Source organism: Schistocerca serialis, chromosome 8, assembly GCF_023864345.2.
Source record: "Schistocerca serialis cubense isolate TAMUIC-IGC-003099 chromosome 8, iqSchSeri2.2, whole genome shotgun sequence".
NCBI classification, from domain to species: Eukaryota; Metazoa; Arthropoda; class Insecta; order Orthoptera; family Acrididae; genus Schistocerca; species Schistocerca serialis.
Window position 1 is genome coordinate 585,149,032 of NC_064645.1, and position 21,138 is coordinate 585,170,169.

General features: G+C 44.2%; 1 protein-coding gene across 1 annotated transcript in view; it reads left to right on the forward strand.

Moving 5' to 3' along the window:
* Nucleotides 1-21,138, forward strand: part of LOC126417139 (orexin receptor type 2-like) — a 131,243-nt gene that overhangs the window by 79,603 nt on the left and 30,502 nt on the right. The window contains exon 5 of the mRNA XM_050085035.1: nucleotides 14,931-15,043. Coding sequence (XP_049940992.1) covers nucleotides 14,931-15,043 — 113 coding nt within the window. The remainder of the gene's footprint in view (nucleotides 1-14,930; nucleotides 15,044-21,138) is intronic.

The window sequence follows — 21,138 nt, forward strand, 5'->3', positions numbered from 1 at the left end:
CGCTCGGTCTGCAATCACTGATAGTGGCGACACGCGGGTCCGACGTATACTAACGGACCGCGGCCGATTTAAAGGCTACCACCTAGCAAGTGTGGTGTCTGGCGGTGACACCACAGTCTCGCTGGCTCGCCACTCGGCTACTCGCTCACTTGCCACAATAGTGAAACTTTTCTCTATATAAAGAGCTGGCCAAAATTTAACAGGCAATATTTCAAAAATGTGGCCACACTGGCACCTACAATTTTAGGGTGTGATGGGTGCCTACCCTAGCTGTAAGCAGGCGAAGTGGGAGCTCATAACTCGATGCACCTACCAGAAGGTCCCCTCGTGAGACGTTAATTCGGTGTTTCCTGCAACAAATAATAAATTTTTATTTCACATTGTATGTTACTTCAGACGCGGATACATGGCTGAAGGAACAGACTTTGCAAAATAAAAATAACTATTACAAGCCTAGACGGAAAAAACGAAGACCTCCTAGTCTCATTCTCCCTACTGAGGGAAAGTAGTAATGTGAGCATTGAGAGATGTAGTCATTGTGCGATATGGGGGTCGGGGTCGTTTCTGGGAGCATACATGGATAGCCGAGGTGGTTAAGGCAACCGCCCGGTGTAATCGAAAAGAACGGGCTCGAGTCCCGGTTTGGCGCGGATTTCAATATGTCACTAAAAGGTTGTATACACATGATACGGCTGATGTCAAAGCCTTGAAGTAATTGTTTGACGTACTGTGTAACAGCCGCTTTTGTCATGATGATGTATGATGCGATATTTTCAGTAGAGTTTCGTGATTGAGTCATTGATTTGTGGCAAAGAAACTGTTGAATACCACTCACTATTAATTGTTCTTAGATTCTATTGAGCAACAATGGCATCGTGTCCAGTGTAACTAAATAAACAATCACTTTCTTGGAAGTGCTTAGCCGGCGAACTATTTTCATTCCTTCGGTTCATCTACATCTGTATCTACATACACACACACACACACACACACACACACACACACACACACACACACACTGTAAACCACCGTGTGGCGCATGGCGAAGGGTAAGTTGTACCACTACTGCCCATTTCCTTTTCCACTCGCAAATGGAGCTAGGAAAATCGACTGTCTACATAGCTCCTCACGTGTCCTAATTTCTCTTATCGTGCTTTTGTGGTCCACACGTCAAATGTATGTTCTCGTCAGTAGAATAGTTCGCAGTAAACTACAAATGCCGGTGCTCTGGAGTTTGTCATTAGTGTTTCTCGAAAAGGTTGTCGTTTACTCTCCAGGTATTCCCATTTGAGTTCAAGAAGCATCTTTGTTAGACTCGCATGTCGATCGAAGGTGTCTCTAAGAAATCTAGCAGGCCAACTCTGAACAGCTTCGACGTCTTCCTCGTCTTCCTTTAATCCCATTTGTTGGGGATCCCTAAGAGTCGTATAAAGAAATGGGTCGCCCTAGTGCTCTATACGTGGTCTCTCTTACAGATGAACCTTACCTCCCTACAGCTTTCACAACAAACCGAAGTCGACCTTTCGTCTTCTCTATCCTACAACTAGACATTTGACTATGGTTTAGTTTCATGCTCTTACAAATACATCCAAATTACATCTCTTGTTGCTGTACTGTATACAGGTTTCCAGTACATAAGTCAACTTTTGAGCATTTCCTTACAAACACACAAACAAAATATAGTCAAATCTTCTATGAAATGATAAGATTGAAAGCAAGAAATCAAACAGATTAGAAAAACAGCGATGTGATTTTGAATGGTGCTCGAAATCCTGAGAATAAAATGGTGCGCTGACAGAGAACGTGCATTCTGTTTCTTGATGTCTGAAAAATTCTCTATTGCAAAATTTTTAGTTTGCAAAATTATTGGAACATTTTGCAACTTTGGGTGTAGATGATGGAAAAATATTAAGGCCACACACCGCCTGACTCCACGGTCTATATAATCCACAAATATCCTCTAGACTTTTTTAAAATTCCAATATTATAAATTATATATTGAGCTTTAAATTCTAAATCACCACCTCCTGGTTCAAGGCGTTTCAAATGTTTGTTAATCTATATAATTTCATACCTTTAGAGAAAGCATTTCACAAAACATTTGCGGGATTTATTTATCTCTATTTTCAAGTTTTCTTCAGAATGAATGATCGTTTTGACACCTCATTTGCTTTCACGGAGTCTTCTTTTCTGCAAATGTGCTGAATTTAGTACTAGATTCGAAGAAAGCCATTTCTGACAGTTAAATATCACTCCACTGTAACTTTTTATGCACAAAATAGCTGGTCTTGGAGATGAACTTTTGAAATTTCATTTTCACAGCTAGAAGCTTCTGTTCTTGACATATATTAATTTTCTCTCAAACCCGTTATTAAGCTTTTCTTAATTACCCCGATTACTTTCTAGCTAATAAAGTTGAGAAAAAAATCCACTGCGAAATTTCTAGCGCATCTCATTTTCGCTCCTCTCAAACATTTAACCAAGAACTGTTAGGAGCCCTTCTCGGGGATTGCTTAAATTGTCAGGAATCCTTAATAAGTTTTCAAGCAATAGTGAATGCACTGCGGTCTTCGATTGCATAACGTTGCCTCTATTTCGAGGTGAGTAACTTACCGATCCTGTTCCATCATCCATGGTTTTAGAAACATAAATCGATTTTGATGGACCTTCAGGAAATGGAAACTTCCTGGCAGATTAAAACTGTGTGCTGTGTGCCGGACCGAGACCCAAACTCAGACCCTTTGCCTTTCACGGGCAAGTGCTCTATCGTTTGAGGTGCCCAAGCACGACTCACGCACTGTCCTCACAGCTTTACTTCCGCCGGTACCTCGTCTCCTACCTCCCAAACTTCCGAGTTCTTGTCTCGGTCTGGCACACAGTTTCAATCTGCCAGAAAGTTTCATATTAGCGCACTCCGATGCAGAGTGAAAATTTCATTCTGGAAATTTCAGGAAATTCATCGCTGACGGAAGCAAGAACGCTACGAAATTCTGCGAACCAGTTGTAAACAGTCTTGTTGGAAAGAATTTGTTTACCAAAATTTGTATGAAGCGAATCGAGACATTGTTGTTTACTTAGGGTTTCACGAGGGTAAAAAAAAAGAACATCATCCAATGAACAATTCTGTAGATAATTGACTCGGCCACTTTATGAGTTGCAATTATTTTAACAATAACAAATGAATGATGAAACAGCGCAATCAAGGGTATAGGGCGTCCGTTGGGCCGTATTCATTATTGAAGGATGTTGTATCTTTCAGAAATGAATAAGGCGCTGAAATTGCGTTGCATTACTTCATTCGCTTGGGTTTAGCAACGGAGCTTGTGAAATGCTAAAAATGGCAGTAAACGCCAATTTCAAAGCCAGAGGATGTTATTGTCTTTTGTTGAATGTCACGATCCTTCTCTCCAGTTGAATTAATCGACGGCATCTGCTTCACGCATTACAAGGAAGAAAATACTGCTGCATATCAACTACTTTCCCTTGCAATAAACTCATACTATGTGGACCAAGTTCACATTTTTGTGGAATTACGCTAACTATGGTATCCACTCCAATGATGCAGAAAAATATTTCAAATTCGCAAAACTCACATCCGACTCAGAGGCCTTACGCATAGTCGCCAATAAGAAACTATACCTCTGTGGAGCACGAGTTTCAGTAAACTTATGTAGTGAAGCCTGAGTACCAATGCTCTTTTTAGCCGGAAAATACGAGCTGACTCTGTAACTATCTAGCAACAGTAATTTCGAGTGTAAGCAATGCATACTAAGTGCAGAGTTTAATAGTGACATGGCTTCCAGTTCAGTGTGTCCCTGACCTAAACTGGCTCGTACTGTCAGCTACATTGTTCGTTTTACTTCTGCTTGCAATCGCTTCTGCCAGTAATCGCTTCGCAAATTTCTATTCAGTGCTGTTGAAAGTATTTCTTTTAACACTGTGGTATATGAAGGAATTTAATCTTAAAACATCTTGAGCAGCAACGTTCACAAATTTACCGAATAAGAAAAGCTTTTTGGCCAGGTAGGGAAAGGTTTAAAAATAAAGTCTGCGCAGTCTGGACCAGCTCGATCTTTACGTTTGATAACATTGCGTTGTAGTTTCCCTAAGAGGTAACACAGATTGTGTTCCTATAACTGTGCAAATCATTAGTTGAAATCGAATGTAACATATAAGGGTACGTTACTGCTGAAACCACAAAACTATTAACAAACGAAAGATGTGTTCCGCCTCAAAGGGAGGAGTATTTCTAACAGGGAGACCAGGGGAGACTATTTGTCATTGCCTTATTCCAAGGAGCAATTTAAGTCATATACACAAATGTTTACAATACTACAAGTACTTTGAATGTTACAATTGACATTATTCTCCCAAACTAACCATTCTTGCTTACAAGGAATTAAAATTTGTAGAACCCGATAACAAGAAATCACTAACTCACCACTTCACCTAATCCACTATACTGCTTATTGTAAATTTTTTAACACAGGAGTGCATATCTCTTAATGCCAATTCCTTTCCAAGGCGGGACCCCTCACCATAAAATCATACATCAGCAGCTGAGCAGTTCTGTTGATACACAATAAGAGTAACTCGCAAAAACTCGATTACTTATGAAGTGCTATTACAGAATTCTATTGTGTAATATGTGACGTAACACAGTTGATTATAGTACAATAGCCCGAGAAACTAACCTGAATCATAACGTGAATCTAAATTTTACGTTTAATCTCTGAAAGTGGTGTCATTATTATTACTACGTATGATTTTTAGAAATAAATTACATTTTCACGATCCTCTGCACAGTACTCACGAGGAACTAATTTATTAAATCTTTTTTCAAAGCACGTAATCGGGAATGAATTTGGCTGCTGAGGTGAAGGAAGTGCTCTCCACCTTGTCGCATTTCGTTTCCTGCTACCTTGTCAGAAGCTCTTACGTGTGAAATGTCAGAAACTGATAAAGATCGCAATCTAGCGCTTTATGAAGATGTATACTGTATCAGCTCCATCTCCCTGAGATACAACAAACATACGATGCAGTTTTGGGCACAGAGAATGGAAGAATGCCACCCACCACCACTGCCGTGATGAAGGATATTTCCAGAACAGACAGAAATTAGGAACATCCTCCAGCCGCCCGAAGTGGCCGTGCGGTTCTAGGCGCTGCAGTCTGGAACCGCGAGACCGCTACGGTCGCAGGTTCGAATCCTGCCTCGGGCATGGATGTGTGTGATGTCCTTAGGTTAGTTAGGTTTAACTAATTCTAAGTTCTAGGGGACTAATGACCTCAGAAGTTGAGTCCCATAGTGCTTAGAGCCATTTGAACCATTTGAACATCCTCCAGTGAGAGCAGGTTGACCATTCATCGTCACCTCAACGAGAAAGGAAGATATGGAATAAAATACTGAATAACGATATGTTGAAAGAGCAACTTCAGGCTGCCATAATCATCTTCGCACAGGGATGCAGAAGGAAACTGCTTTCGTACTGGGACCAAGTTTTATTTACAGAGGTATACAGTCCATGTATATCGACCAAGCAGAGCTAGATTAGAAAGCAAATACGTCCATCAGAGGCGAAGGTGTGGCTGAATGCTGTAACAATTTGGGTATTATATCAACAGGCAGCGGTCCATGGCAAGAAGACCGTCAGCTTTCTAGTCATTACTATTGCTAGTGTAGCACTTCCTTCTGTTCGTCAGAGATTTTCGGAGACAGAATAATCTTTCAACATGTCCACATCGTGAACTGTGTCATTAGTTGGCGTGGGTTGTCGTGTTATTGGTCGGCGCTGTAGGATCACCGTTTTCGCCACATGACGCACATTTCTGAGATAGTAGTGAAGCGATACCACTAGCATGACTGAGGTGAGGAATCAGTTGTCTAGAACCATCATTCTTGTGTCTTCCAAATCACAATCATCATCGTCGCCCTCTTCCAGGCCAGACGTCTGAAGGAACCCGTCGCCGTTTCTTGTGGCGCCGAGGTGACGGTTGATTTGGGCACTGTCGTCGTTAGTGCTGTGTAGTGGACGTTCCGCCGATACCTCGTTATCCGTCAGGATGGCCGATGTTGGTACAACCCTAGCGTCGACGTCCATCTTCTCTTGAGATACACACACAGGTGGCAGGTGGTCTGTGGACACAAGAGAGTCGTCGGAGTTGTCGAAATCTCTGACGTCGTGGTGTCCTGCTTTCCTGCACCTTCTGCTTGCTTTGGCATATCGCTCCTTTCGCCGCCCGCCGAAGACGGTGTGGGAGGCTTGACATAATATAGGGAGAGGTCTCCGAAGGAACGACAACATACTGTAGTGGAGAGCTCGTAAGACGATGCTGAAGGTATGCCGGCCTAACATGGGCTTCTAGTTCGCCGTCGGAGCACTTTCGACGTTGGGCATTGTACATAATGATGCCACGACATCCACTTATGTTCAGGTAAAACGAAACATGGTTTGAGCGATCGATTTTCACCTGACGTACTCCGTCGTAGACTTGTAGACGTTGTTTCAAAAGTATGCAGTTTTTCTGCCATATGGATGATCACATTGCCATACAGTCAAAAAGCTGCCATAACAACATCTTCCTGCACCTCAAAACGAAGTTCAAACGCTCGCAGTGTCCTGCGTGGTCCACCGTGACGTGACCAATATAACTTTTGGTGGAACTTAGGGAATTCTCTAACGACCTAGATGTCGACGGGATGCTAAATCCAATCTTCCTTCCTTTTTTGAACTTAGTGACGTTGGAATACTTATTGACCACGTCAGTGCACGCGGCTGCAGATGACATCTTACATAAGAGATACGAGCCGTGACGGTGAAGTATATGCCCACAACGAGCCATGTGTTTAGTCTGAGTTGGTCTCGAATGTACTGCTCAACTCTGTAAGCACGTGGACGGACGTAGACAGGTGACAACTGATCTTAATCATGATCTGCCTGTAGCATTGTGCGGTGGAGTGCTGAACGTAAAACCGATGTAACCCGTAGGCGAGGAGGAAGTAAACACAAACTACTCGCGCGCGGACCCACTGGCGGAACGCTGCCGACTTCCTCGTCTCGCCACTGCTAAAAGCTGACCGATGTTCTCCCTTATTGTTCCAGTGCTGGCGGACAGACAAATTCGCAACGAAAAAGACGAGGTTAACTGCAATTTCCACGTTGAATAACTTTCCTAGATTGAATACCATAAAATGATAACGTTATTTCACACCTTATGTGAAAATCAGTCAGATTATTTAATGGAAATAATACGAATATACAAGTTAATTTTCTAGGCAAATTCTGTGTCGACCAGGAAGTAACTCGTAGGTAATAGGCTTGCCGAAAGTATACTATGTTGCGGACGAGGTTAAGTTATACTTCTAGCAGGAAGAATACCAGCCTTGAGCGGTGTAGGAATTGACTACAGATCGCGCCTCAAAGACGAGGTGGCCGAGCGCCGAAGTCCCCAAAGTATGTATCAATGAGCCTTATTGTTTTACCGTATTGAGTTTAGGACCTACAGGGCGCCAGTAGTAATTGTCAGATGCTCCGACTGCAAACTAAACAATACAAATCATTTACTCTCACAATCATTTGTGTTTTTCTGCCTTAAGTTTACTGAATCTAAAGAGCTCATTTGATGGAGACGACATGGAAAAATAGGTCTTGGGTAAGATATGTATATGTATTTTGTCACCAAATTGTGACTCTTAGCAGCAAATATGGTCTGAGAAAAAATGTGGGGCATTACTTACTGAGCTGGTACCAAGGCAGAATTTGGTGACAAAATACATCAACGTATCTTTTCCATGTCCTATTTTTCCACGTAGTCTCCATCAAGCTCTTTGGCTGTACACCAACGTTGTGGGAAAGCATGTATTCCCTGCTGGTAAAAGCTCTTGTCCTGTAGGAGTAGCCATGTTTTCACTGCATGACTCACACTCCCGTCATCTTCAAAGTGCGTTCCCTGTAGAGAATCTTTAAGTGGCCCAAAGAGATGGAAGTACGAGGGTGTCAGGTCTGGGACAACACAGCATGTCTGGAGCAGTGGCTGTAACAGGACGTCCCGAGCGTAGCTGATCATGGAGCTCTGTTTCTGCATTTCCTGGAGCTGTAACTTTCTTTACCTATCACCCAACTGTACTCACATCAACTGCAGCATCGCCATATGCTGCACACAAACGTTTGTGGATGTTCACCACGGATCTTTTTTCTGCACACAAGAATTCAATAGCACCACGCTGCTTGTAAAGTGAAATATATGAAGACTCCATTTTGACGCTGTAATTTGGCTATGATATCTGCCAGAACGGCTGCAAACTCTACCGGCACATAGAACAAACATCAAATGTGAAGCACCAACAAGGACGTCTGTCTATGTACATTAATGGTTTTTTTAAAAAAAGTGCGGGGATTTACTTATTGAACGACCCTCATGGTTTTGCAGCAGTTATGGTGCTGCGGTATCATGTGATCCATTTTTCATATGTCAGATGTTCATTTACGATTTACATTTCCCAGACTTTATTTGTTTTTTGGCACTCTGGAGCAACTGTATTTAACATTACACTGTTGCAGGACCAATTTGGACGTAATTATTCCACAGAACCCTGATTCCTAAACTTAGTAAGTGTGACATAAGTTAATGAACCAAGAATCAGGTTTCCCACAAAGTAACTTAAAATAGACATTTTAACTTTCAGTCCAAAACTTAGTTTCCAACCCATGTTACGTATTGTGCACAAATTGCTCAGAAAAGTTGATCAAAATTACAAGTAAGTATTTAGTGAACTGACTAGTATAATTTAGTACTAGTCCTGGAAGTCCGTTGACTCTCACTGAATGGCCAAATATTTCTCGGATGGGATTTTGTATGCAGCTGTTTTCTGGGAAAACACAAATGATTTGTGAACTTTTTTTTTTTTTTTTGTTTTTTTTTTTTTGTTTTTTTTTTTTTGCAGTCTGTGTAATGGGGCAGTAACGGCATCCGTTTCTTAGTCATTGTTTTGTAATGGCGCTAAAAATGTTCAGTACATGTGACCGAGGGTATAGCACCTATTTATTCATGTCAATAATGGTCAGTATATTTTAGAACAGCAGAAGCAACATTACAGCAAGCTGATAACTTAACTAAAGGTAACAAACAGAACCTGTGAAGCGGCTGTCATTCCAGTTGCTTGTTAGCAGATTTTGCTTTCATTAATTGCTTTTCCTTGAGAGTAGCATGAAGCGAGATATCAGGGCAGATGTTCTTCGTCACACATCAATGCACAGTGTGTGCTAACTTGCAGAGCAGGATGATATAGGTAGAGCTTAATCAGAGTTGGTCATGAGAAGCAACCCACCATCTTTACTTAGGTAGGCAGCGTTAGATTAAGTGCACAGCCAATAATGACATTCAAAATAGATGGACCGCGTACCACCACCACATTCTCTGAGCGCCCATACCATTCTGATCATACAGTTATTACTAAGATCTACTTGCGATAATTAGAATAAGATTACTGATTCTATGTCAACCCACCCAATTTTTACCTAAAAAAATCGCACACTATTTTGCCTACGGTATCTCAGACGCAAACATTTCGTGAACATCTCAAATGTACTTTACTTCCTCAGTATCTCATGGTACATCACGTATGTCTTGGCTTCACCAGTAAGGCGTGAATTGGCAGAGCAATTTCATGTGACCAATTACAAATTCTGGGTGTAGCCAATACCTCATTAATGAATGCCACACGTTCTCCGCTGTTTTGCCGGACAAGGGTGTGATGAGGTTAGCTATTGAAGAATACCTGAAAAGTGGGGCATTGCTACTAGTTCAGTCTGAAACCGCTCGATCGCTACGGTCGCAGGTTCGAATCTTGCCTCGGGCATGGATGTGTTCTAAGGTCTAGGAGACTGATGACCTCTGATGTTAAGTCCCATAGTGCTCAGAGCCATTTGAAGTATTTGAGCTACTAGCGTGTTAAATGCGCTCGAACCAGGGCTGTGAATCTCGCGTGACCCGTGATGATTGTAACTGTGAGACCAATTCCTCATGGCCTAACTTGTGTTGAGCATTTCCCTCTAACAATGGTAACACTTGTTCCGTTGAAGCAGCTATATTATCTCTAGTAGTAACTCACCTTGTGCCTAGCGTATTTGTGTGATTGGTTTAAATGGCTCTGAGCACTATGCGACTTAACTTCTGAGGTCATCAGTCGCCTAGAACGTAGAACTAATTAAACCTAACTAACCTAAGGACACCACACACATCCCTCCGGCCGTCATATGTGCAATTTACCATTATCTTATATCTATACCAAAAATATCTGTGCCAACATATTCCAGAGAGGAAAAATACAACTTACACTGTACGAAACGAAACTCAGTTACTTCTTTTACCTGATTATAGCCCAGTGACACTCAGTACAGTCCAGTGCTGCATGACCATAAAGTTTACAAGTAGAACAAGTTACCGGTGCAAACTTAGTGAACGGTACACTATAACGAGCTAAATTACAAACAGCACATGTCACACGTACCAAATACATTTCTTTACAATTGCCTCTGAAGTCTGATAAATCAACAGGCTCAGCTGGTTATACAAAAAATACTTATCACATAATACGTCCATCAATACGCCAAAATTCTGCCATATCACAAAGAAAGAAAAATGTTTCTTGCGCTCAACACATTGCGGTTCCTGCTGCTTAGTATGGGCGCTTTAGAGGTAGCTCACTGCGTCCGAATTCCAGGCGCTGGAGTCGGACTCCTCGGATGCCAAATCCTCTGATGACGGCGTCGAACTGCACACTTTTGACAACAGTTTACAGAGGGGCCAAGCAGAGATATCTCTGCATAAAGTCAGGATAGCAGTTGGAGAGACCTGTGGAATGAGCCTGACTCTAGTAAGACATTATGAAAGTTCTATTATTTATTAACCATTTTTACAGGTGTCTTGTTACACATCGGCCTGTAGCTGCGTGTTGGATTATCGCTGACGGCTGCCGAGTCAGCTCCTCGTCCACAGCCCCAGGCAAAGAGTGAGTGACCTCGCGAAACAGTACGCTGCCGGCGCGACTGTGGTCTGGCACGAATGTCTCGTACTAGCTGCAGGAATATGCTCAATCCCACTCGAATTCTATAGTGACCCTTCATGACCATCCGCGATGAGGTATTGTCGGGTCGTGTGGTCAGTCGATCTCCCTCCTACTGGCCAGCTACGTTTCGGCACCCAAAAGCGCCGTTTTGACCCGGAACGTGGACCCCACATGGTCCAGCTGCCGGTTTCCTCGCTGAACTCCGGTGTTGCAAGCATTCGGCGATGTGGCGTTGTCGGAAGACAACTTCTCCATCAGCAGTGGTATGGGGCGAACAATATGAGGTCCATCAGCCGAATACCGTCTTGTCGGGTACATCTGGCTTGGTTACAGACTGTTCTGGAGTACGTAGGGCGTAGATTCGCTACAGTATCGTAATCATGGAACTGAGTGCTATTATTGTGAACGCCATTGATCCCAATGATCAACTCACTGAGAGCTGGAGAGCTCGAGTATTTGAAAGAAGTGAGGCTATGACACGATGCTCGGCTTGTAAAGACCGCATGTGTCCTTCTTATTCTGCTGTATTCGCTTAGCAGGCTTGTAGCTGCAGTGTAGGTTCTGTGATACTGGTTCTTATGAAATAGGTACAGTTTCTTTCGACATATCCTAAGAGCTAACGAATATGCATGTCACGTTTCCGTTGGTTTTCTGTCCCATTCTATTTTCTGCTGAGCTAGTCCTCGCTCTCTTCGGCGCGGTGTTGTATGATTGATGATTCAAATGACTGTAAGCACTATGGGACTTAACATCTGAGGTCATCAGTCCCCTAGACGTAGAACTACTTAAACCTAACTAACCTAAGGACATCACACACACCCATGCCCGAGGCAGGATTTCAACCTGCGACCGTAGCGGTCGCGCGGTTCCAGACTGAAGCGCCTACAACCGCTCGGCCACAGCGGCCGGCCGCTGTGTGGTAATGTGCTAAGGCCTGACCCACTTGCGACGCACCGTACCGCTTATTTCCTTGTTCTGTCTGTGCCTCTGGAGTGACCGGAATTTGCTTGTATTAAGATGAATGAGTTTTAAAAGTAATTTCTGATTTTCAACCCCTTACTATTCTGTAGCATAACATTACGGTACTGTATTGCAATTCTCAACGAGCCAGCTGCTTACGATCAAACAAAAATGCACTAATAATCACCCTTTTTGGTAATTTTTTTTTAAATACGACATACAGTAATATTCCTCCCAACTTCTGAACCTTGTTTGTTGAATGCAAATGTCGCACGACACTTAAATGGTCATACTTGTTTCATATACTTCACGGCTTCCCGAATGTGTGACAACACTTATGCCTGAACAATCTTTTTCGAAGCAAAACATCTTTTCCAGACGTGTTTTGTCCAAAAGCAATATCCACACACACAGTACAAAGATCCCGAGCAGCCTCTGCTACATTCACACCTCTGCTAAGCCCAAAGCGGACAATATGTCGGAAATGTTATACCTTTTTTCCATTTGAGGCTGTATTTTATCACAACAACGTGCATAAGTTTCAGGCATGCAAAATCCAAATCGTTTTTTGCGAGCTAAAAAAGGGAACTCCAAATAAGAAAATGATTGTTAGTAACACATGAAGCGTACCTCCAGATCACGAGCCGATAAGTCTCCAGAACAGCTTGGCAGCTTGAGAAGACTGATAGAACTTTCTCCATACACCTCTGCATCCTACAGTGTTGCCAGATCGTGCATATGGCTCACGTTCTTAGAGATGGCCAGAAATATTGACCACATTAAGTGAATGGACCATGTCCTATCACTTTTGATGTCACAGTTGCTGCGATCGCATAGCGGTGCAGCAAGTGGAGGAGAGTGCTTGAGTAATCAGGTATTTATAAAAAGAGTCACCTGAATCTCTTTACATACCATCAGCTACAGGGTAGAACAGGTTAGAAAATCGGTATGCCTACATGTGGGAGGTGGAGACAGAGAGGGGGCGGGAGGGGGGCAGGTTAGGAGTTAAGACTGGTTCTAAGCTGGTCAGTCAGTATCCGCACATCTGCTGCCACTCTCTCCTGGGGAGATTTTTTGGAGGACAGTTTTGAGCACCCTCTGGTGGATGTGTTGTGGACTATTGCACTCAGTATTCAAACTGTACAGTAAACACTCACACACACACACACACACACACACACACACACACACACAAACACACGTATGATCTGAGAAAGTGGGAACTGCGTACCGGTAGGGCGAAGAACACTCGAGTGTTATGGAGATGCTTCGGGAACTCAAATGGGAATCCCTGGAGAGGAGGCGACATTCTTTTCGAGAAACACTACTGACAAAATTTAGAGAACCGCCATTTGAAGCTGACTGCTGAAGGACTCTACTGCCACCAACATACACTGCGCGTAAGGAGCATGAAGATAAGAAATTAGGGCACATATGGAGGCATACAGACAGTCGTTTTTCCCTCGCTCGATTTGCGAGTGGAACAGGACAAGAAATGGCAAGTAGTGGTACAAGGTACCCCCGACCACGCACCGTACAGTGGCTTGCGGAGTATCTCCATAGATGTAGAAGTAAATGTCCCACTACTTACCGGGTGATCAAAAATTCAGTATAAATTTGAAAAATGATTAAATCACGGAATAATGTAGATAGAGAGGTACAAATTGACACACATGCTTGGAATGACATGGGGTTATATTAGAACTAAAAAAATACAAAAGTTCAAAAAATGTTCTACAGAAGTCGCTTCATCTGATCAGAATAGCAATAATTGGCATAACAAAGTAATGCTCAATATGTCCACCATCATTCCTCAGTTATAGCTGTAGTCGAGGAATAATGTTGTGAACAGCTCTGTAGAGCATGTCCGGAGTTATGGTGAGGCATTGGCGTCGGATGTTGTCTTTCAGCATCCCTAGAGATGTCGGTCGATCACGATACACTTGCGACTTCAGGTAACCCCAAAGCCAATAATCGCACGGACTGAGGTCTGGGGACCTGGGAGGCCAAGCATGACGAAAGTGGCGGCTGAGCACACCATCATCACCAAGCGACGCGCGCAAGAGATCTTCCCCATTCTGACTATACAGCCTCACTAAAAGCGCCTTTTCAGGGAACGTCATCATGCTGCAACTGCTGGCACATCTGATTCTCTCTCTCATTACATCTCCTTTTATACACGATTGCCATGCGCAGTCACTGACGTTTTGCTGTCCAGCGCCATCTGTCTGACATTTTGTGAACTTTGTTTTTTTTTTGTTTTAATAAAACCCCATGTCTTTCCAAGCGTGTGTGTCAATTTTTACCTCTCTAACTACATTATTCCGTGGTTTATTAAGTTTTCAAATTTATACTGACTGTTTGATCACCCAGTATATAACCGTATTCACCATATCAGTATAGGCCGTGGTGAGTCATGACACTAACACTAATAACGATGCAGATATTGCAGCGCATAGCCTGAACATCATTCATGTAAAGTTGGTTACCTGTACAGTAAATAGTTTTTCGGTCTATATTGGGTCAAGTAACGAAAGTTTAATTGTAACCACCCCGTATTCTGTTGGTAGCTATAGCGCGTCAGTGGATGCCACATGTGAAATAAACCGAATTGTAGACTTCAATCCACAGCTGTGTATGAATATGCATATTACTATTTCTATTCCAGTAGAGCCTCACATTGCATGAGTCTAATGTGGTCTAGTAAGTCCTTGGGGACCGTCACAGCCAGAACACTGTAGAAGCCATGTGAATAAACAGATGTAAATTGAATTTGAAATTCGAATAGTGTAATTGATCCCCTTGCTCCTTTTGGCACATCATCAATCATTAGGACACAGCAGTTTTCGTGCAAGTGGAACCAAACCTTACCGTGTAAGCATTTTTCTTGCCTTTGCCACAGGTACACCGTCGACATCCCGCAGAATGACACCACGAGCGCCATCTCGATGCTATCACACTGGCTGTGCTACGCCAATTCTGCAGTCAACCCTGTCATCTACAACTTCATGAGCGGTGAGTTGTCCACCATCTGAAGTACGCTAGATTAAAACAGAACGTCTAAACTTTTATTGTAATTGCGCAACAATTTCAGGATACAATAAAGCAAAAATAGAACCCAGGAAATCATTTCCCGAAACAACCCCTGTCTGATAAATCGAAATTTGTTCAGTCTTCAGGAAGTGAATCGTATTAACAGTGACGGAAATGAAAGAAAAGTGTAAGTGCGGTATTAAATTAGGTTGCAACTGTATAATAATAAAACATTCAACGTTGTATGTAAGTTCATGGCCTTCGATTGCACCGGTGGACTGTCCCCACATTGGTCGCATCGCCCGTTTTCTGGAACTTGATTAAACTGCAGCCAAGATATGACTGGTGAAAAGTAAATATCCTTAAAACAGTTTGCCTACAATTCTATAAATTAATTGTTATATTAATTACAGTTAATATTTCACACGTTCATAACTGTTATGATGGCAACAAGGGATTGTTTTGCTTCCCATTTTTATCCACAGTACATCATTCGAGATACATGTGCAATACATCTCGAAAATAACCTTTCTTGTTCTTTTCACTCGTGGTGTTCCATGAAATAACCAAACATTCATTATACTCACTACGGTAGAATTAAGTTTTCAACGGCCGGCCGGAATGGCCGAGCGGTTCTAGGCGCATCAGTCTGATGACCTCAGATATTCAGTCCCATAGTGCTCAGAGCCATTTGAACCATTAAGTTTTCAACACCACAAGACAGTTCAGAATTTGAGTTCCACGAACACGCGTAAATTTTGAACACTGTTAGAAGCTACTGAATGTTGGACACCTGCATGATGCCACTGTATTACTCGTTTTACTTCTTCCACCGCATACAACAGACTGACCCAAGGCAGTGTGGACTCGCATTCGAGAGGATAATGGTTCAATCCCGCGTCCGACCATCCTGATTCAGATTTTCCGTGATTTCCCTGAATCGCTCCAGGCAAATGCCGGTGTGGTTCCTTTGAAAGGGCACGACCGACTTCCTTTCCCGTCCTTCCCTAATCCAGAGAGACCGATGACCTCACTGTCTGGCCTCCTCCCCCAAACAACCCCACACTGCTTCTTATGTACGAGTGTCTGAATTAATTGTTCTACGACCGCGAACATGGTTTACAATCGAAACCGGTTGGAATAAAATATAAATAAAGTCAGCAATTATGTGTCATGCATTTTATATTGTCTGCGAATGCTTGGTGATGATTCTGACGGATGTCGCATGAAAAATGGGCCGGTGCACCATCATGCTGGAACAACATTGACGGATATACAGTGGCACATGCTGGAAATGCTGCACCAATGCGTACTGCAGGAAGGGCAGGTAGCTGTGCCCGTTAGACAGGGTAGTAGTGTGCACGGACCAATCAGATGATCATGGATAATATCAGCCCATATATTAATACCGAAACGATACTGAAATCCATGGGGTCGTATAGCATTAGGGTTTCCCTCATCTGAAATGTGGCTGTTACGACAGTTGAGCAGACCTTCGTTTGTGAACTGCGCTTCAACTGTGAAAATAATGATCGGAGGGAAGTCTGGAACATCCACGTAATGGCGTGAGAATCACACACAGTAATCGGGACATGACGCTGAAACAGCTAGACCAAGTGTGTGCACCCTCTGGAGATGGTATCTGTGAAGTTCCTGTTTGTGGAGAACTCGCCTCTGGGATACGTCCGTGGATGTTGCGGGTACTCATCGACAGCTATTGCTAGACAAGTTGGAGGGCTTCTTCTTCCACGTCAATAGTGCAGCGACCCGGCCACGAACACCGTCGCCCTATGAGCCTTGAAGTTGATGGTTTCTCGAAGTCGTTCTTCCAATCATGCGAAAATGGAATTTGGTGGATGGGCGCAACAAGGAAATAGTTCGTAATATCGGCTTCATACTGGTCCAGCATTTGGTCTTCTTTCACGATAGATGAGGAACATGTCGGCGCACTCGGAATACGTATGCTCTGCCAGTCTGAAATGTACCATCTTTCTCGATCACTCAGTGCAACTTATGTACATTCGCTTCGGTTCATTGGGCTGTTCTCTGATGACACGTAACGTGACGTCACACAAGGCAACACATGACAAGAGATACCTACCTCCGTCAGCCCGCCTTCATGACCCCAGTCTGGCTTTCACAGCCGTGCAGTGCGAACGTGCTATGTTTTTCTGCCCCTGTAGGGCGCGCGCTATCTATTGTTTATTTTCAGTAACCATCACTTGCGTGTCGCTTATGTGTACTAGAACCATGGCCAACCGTTTTAGAAAATTCACATTACGATTCACCTCCTGAAATGATTACGCCCGACCATTTGCTTTGGAAGTAGAACGCTTCCAATGCGATTCAGTTAAGATCCAAGCTTCCGACATTTTGGGCATCAGTCTGTCAATCGTAAGCAGTACTGTCTACGTCAAAGTTGTCACTGACGCCGCGTATGAACGAATGCTCCTGACACCAACCACTACGCTTCTGCCACGCCAACGGTAATATCGGTGCAGACACTGTAGAGCAGGCAGGCTTGGGCATGCGCGCCATTTGAGTTTTCGAACTACCATTCGAGCAGCCAGAGGAAGACATTGCGACTTTCGGCCCCTGTGGCAATATACATGACGAGATTGCTGAACGCTGCGCGTAATTCAAATGTACCCTCTCTAACGGTGTACGATAGATCACCATCCATTTCCGTAGCTTCGTGCCATCTTATTAACAAATCAGCGGATACCACTTAGTCGTTATATACGACGGCCAATCCAAAACCTATTCTGGGTGCGGAAAATAAGGGGACATCAGATGTGTCATCAGCGGCGCATCACCCAATTTCCGGCTGCTACCATAGCGCCTCAGACTCCAACGGCGGTTTTACTGAACACCTCTCTTCTCCTCCTACCGGCAGTTTCAGTCGGACTACATACCAGTGTCCCTTCGAGATGCCACAGATAACAGCGGGGTTGACGTACCATGCTCACAACCATATGAGACTCTGGAGCCACTACCAACAACGATGACTGCCGATCCACTCCCAGGCGATGATATGAGCGTCACGTAGCTTATCGTCCACGCGACGGCCCTACATCTAGACCGCTGTGGCTTCCTCCCATTTTCCGACAGAGAGAAACGGACATGCAAACAACATTCACCTATACGGTCCAAGAGGAGGCGTAGTAAAGTCTCGGAACGAGACAGGTCACCTTCCCCTCAGCCTCCATAAGCCTTGGAGAACCAGCACAACGACAAGAATGACAACACGATGCCGGATCTGGCTGCACCGATACATACTCCGCCAGCACCTGAACGGATGGACTCCACCATTACGACTGCTGCCAAGATGCTCCCCGGTCCACTGGATGAGAGCGAAAATAAGAATATCACAACGACAGCGACCTAGACGGCATGGACTGACGACGTTTATAATGATCTGAGCCACATGCTAGGGACAGAGTCACCGCAGAGACCTAGTCACGCCCATGTCGATGCTGTCAGTGGCATACGGCACCGGTCGCCACTGCCTTGCCCCTCTTCACCCTCCGATGATTGAGTTCCCCTCCACTGTGGTGCTGGACTCCAGATATACCACATAGCAACACCAAACAACCAAAACAACATTATCTCCCATGCGAAAATTCAACTGCTGCATGAGATGATATGGGCATCGGGCGTCGAGACCGCACTACTGGAGGACACCTTGGGCTATAGCACTTTCCCCTCCATCCAGTAGGGGATGTCACAGAAACATTGCGATCACAGTTATGGGGATGCATATTGTCAACATTTATGCTCCGTCAAACTCCACCAGCCGACAGCACAACACACTTCTCCTCAGAAGCAATCACCCCTTTATTTCTTGGCTGCTGTGACCATTACTTGCTTGACGGTGATTTTAAATGTGTCCTGTTCCCTAAAGATCAAATACTCCACTGCCGCACCTGTCAAGTACTGCACCTTGTAGTCGACGATCTTTTTCTCCGTGACACTTCAGCACCACGTGCGTGGGCATCCTTTCCAGACGGATTATTTTGCGATCCTATGTGACAAGATTTACATCTCTCAGGAACTCACATCTGCACTCCAAGCAGCAGAATTTCGTGCCTTGGCCTCCCCTCATATGACTCTGACTGCATTTACACTATTCTCCGCCTGCAACAAGTGCTCCGGCGCAATCGTGCATTGTGAAAGTTAAACACCTCCCACCTCCATGCTTCTAAATGTCTTCAAAGAGTTGCTGATACATGGGCCACCCGTAAATGCTGTTTGCGTAAATACTGCACAACCTTGACTTGGTGGCTGGAATGTGCCAAATGTGCCATTCGACGTACCTTCATTCAGTATAGTACGGACTGCCAACTATTTCTATGCCGTCCTCCATAACCTGGACACCCAGCTCCCCGAATCTGAAACCCAGAGGCCACACAGCAGGATGAAGGCACAAATCATGACGTTGACATGCTATACACTGCAATGGGTGGTGGTGAGGATCAGACGTTACGGTTCGGCGGAGTCTGTCCCTCCAAGTATGTCACGGCCAAACCAAAATCTCCAACACCTTTGTAGAACGCTTCCTAACAATGTACCAGGAGGAACCTAACAACACACGTACTGAGGAGGTTGTGTTACCACATGTCACAAGCGCCCTCGCCAGCAGTGAGGCGTTGCTAGCGGAGCTGGTCACGTGCGACGAGTTCCACGATGCAGTCAACAAGAAACTTTGAACAAGTCACCTGACGTTAACAGATTGCTGATAGAAATTTATTGTGCCTTCCTTGTGCTAATCGCGTCATGGTGGGGGACAGTGATTCGTGAAATGTTGACGGTGGGCAACGCTGCACCGCCAGCCTTTGTCATGGGAATTGTGATTCCCGTTCAAAAACTTACAGTGGGAGTGATGATACCACAATACACTCCCCTCCTCCTAACTCTGTTTAATGTAGACTGTAAAATTTTTGCACGCCACCTGGCGACGCATTGCTGCAAGATACTCCATTGCATTCTATCCCCAGAACCACAACTTCGGTTGGCTTAGTTAATATCGAAACGGCAACAGGGGAGTGACGCCATGTAATCGCACTGGCAGTGGCTTGCAGACTTCGCGCCGTGGTGATTGCCATTGATTTTGGTAGCACATTCAACGTCTGGCATCTTTTTCTACTCTCCATAAGGGGCTGAAATGGTTTTATACCCAACCTTATTGTTATCATATGGCGCCTGTCCGGCAGTGTCGAATCGCTGATTCAGGTCAATGACCATGTGGTGGGACCAATGACAATACGTCACTCCAAAAGGTAACGTTCGCCCACTTTCGAGTCTACTCTACATCATAACCCTGGAGTCACTCATCAGGTTCCGAACCGCCCACCTTTCTCGTCTCACTTTGCGACAGCACACTTTTACTTGTCATGAGGTTGCAGATGACCTCCTTGTCTTAGTGTGCTCACAGACTGGGACACACATGGTACTTAGTTTGATATCAACATATGGAACTACCACACCTTTGATGCGTAACCTACGATACCTTGGAATCATTTCCGCCTCCACCATGCGCTACTCCGTTGCCATCAATTTTCGGCTTATTCACCAAACTTATCCGCATAGCAGTGTGACAAAATCTCCTCTCGCGACTCTATTCTCTACGACGCGTTGTCTATCTCAATCAACGTGTGATGTCCGAGATGGTCCACATCAAATACTACCAACAAATATGAAAGTAGCCTCCAGGCTATGTTGGGATACTTCCTTGTGACTGATATGGTCATCAACGACCGGTACGAAACACTCTCCCTCCCCACGCAATCAGGGGGCCCCGACCTTCTCAGTATGCGTCTCTGAGTGGCAACTTTATCCATGTCACCATGCACAAGCAGTGGAATTGGGGAGCCTCCCTTACACGCAGCTTCTTGGACATACTTCTTCCCACAGCCATATTCCCACTGTTGCTAGTAGGCTACATCATGCACTACCTGGCACACATTTCTGATTACATCGTTGATATTAGTTACGCTCACACTCACCTATGAAGCCTTCCTTGATAGATTTCTACACCCCACTACTTCACTGCATATTCCTCGACAACGTAGAACTAA